General features: G+C 38.6%; 1 protein-coding gene across 1 annotated transcript in view; it reads left to right on the top strand.

Moving 5' to 3' along the window:
• Positions 1-1,369, top strand: part of LOC118336720 (plastin-1-like) — a 9,968-nt gene that overhangs the window by 4,816 nt on the left and 3,783 nt on the right. The window contains exons 6-7 of the mRNA XM_035673399.1: positions 494-575; positions 1,180-1,345. Coding sequence (XP_035529292.1) covers positions 494-575; positions 1,180-1,345 — 248 coding nt within the window. The remainder of the gene's footprint in view (positions 1-493; positions 576-1,179; positions 1,346-1,369) is intronic.

Below are 1,369 nucleotides of genomic sequence, written 5' to 3'. Positions count from 1 at the left end.
CACACACACACACACCCATGCTCATGCACAGACCTATATTGTGGGTTTCATACATTTGATTTGCAGGGTAACCAGCAGGCTCAATGTGGGTGATTTCTAACAATACATTCATATCATTGTTAGCTCAAGTACCCTTTCTCTTCTAATTTACTGATTCCCACAATTCTTTGCAAATGAAAATAAAACACTTCAAATGTGACTGATAAGTGGGGATGAATCAAACCTTTAGTACTCACAAATGTAAATGATTTCTTCTGAATATAACACACAGCTGACATAGATTTTAGGCTTTCTGTGGCAACAACAGTATTTCATTGTAGTTTTTTTTTTTATTGTAGTTTACTCCTTTTCCTTGTTCGCCAGTGAATGTTTCACCAAATGACGGACAGAGTACAGAGGCTGTTGCAGTGAGGAATCTGAGCCCACCTCTGAAATGAGATTAGGCCTTAGGCCTTAGGTTTTTCACCCGCTCACACTCCTTGTTCTCTTTCAGCAAAATGATCAACCTGTCTCAGCCGGACACGATAGACGAAAGAGTCATCAACACAAAGAAATTTGCCACCTTCAAAATGACAGTGAGTAGGTTTTAAGTTTAAAAAATCCACAAAAGGCACACACTGCAAATACTGAGACATTACTCGGGTGCTGTAACACTTTCGGGCAGTCATATAATGAGGAATGCAAGCAAGGAAGCACCAGATTTGTAAAGAATAGTTCAAAATCTACTTGACTTATTTATGTAGGTTTATTTAGCAGTTAACCAAACCATTCCTGTTTTACGCGTAATACATTTTATTACTTTATATTGGGATGTCAACTCAGACAGCTGTAAGTGTAGATCTGTAAGACAGGGCAAAAAGAGCTTATAATATATTCACTTTTTTGCCACATTCTTCTTATTCTTTCTGTTTTATATCACTTGTGATTTTATAGTTGCCTCCTCTGCAGAGAAGTAAGGAAAAAGGTCTTAAATATTATTAAATATATTACTGGATGGTATTTGTGCATCCAGCCATCCATCTTCTAAAAGAATGCTGCATTTGATTTCTAATAAGTTAGTTATTATTTGGAGGATTCAGGCCACAGTCTTTGTTTTTTGCTGAGCTGTTGTTTGGCTATAGAATCGCTGACTTTGAGCAAAATTAAACACCTTGATAAACAGTTTATTTGCATTTGTAGGAGAATCTTGTCCTGGCTCTGAACTCAGCCTCAGCAATCGGCTGTATGGTGGTGAGCATTGACGCCCATGATCTGATGGCTGGGAAACCTCATCTGGTCCTGGGACTGCTCTGGCAGATTATCAAAGTTGGCCTTTTTGCTGATATAGAACTCAGCAGGAACGAAGGTCAGCACACACACACACACACAC

Source organism: Morone saxatilis, unplaced genomic scaffold (assembly GCF_004916995.1).
Source record: "Morone saxatilis isolate NCDOM2014 unplaced genomic scaffold, NCSU_SB_2.0 Contig3, whole genome shotgun sequence".
NCBI lineage: Eukaryota > Metazoa > Chordata > Actinopteri > Moronidae > Morone > Morone saxatilis.
This window is presented reverse-complemented; position numbering and strand designations above follow the sequence as displayed.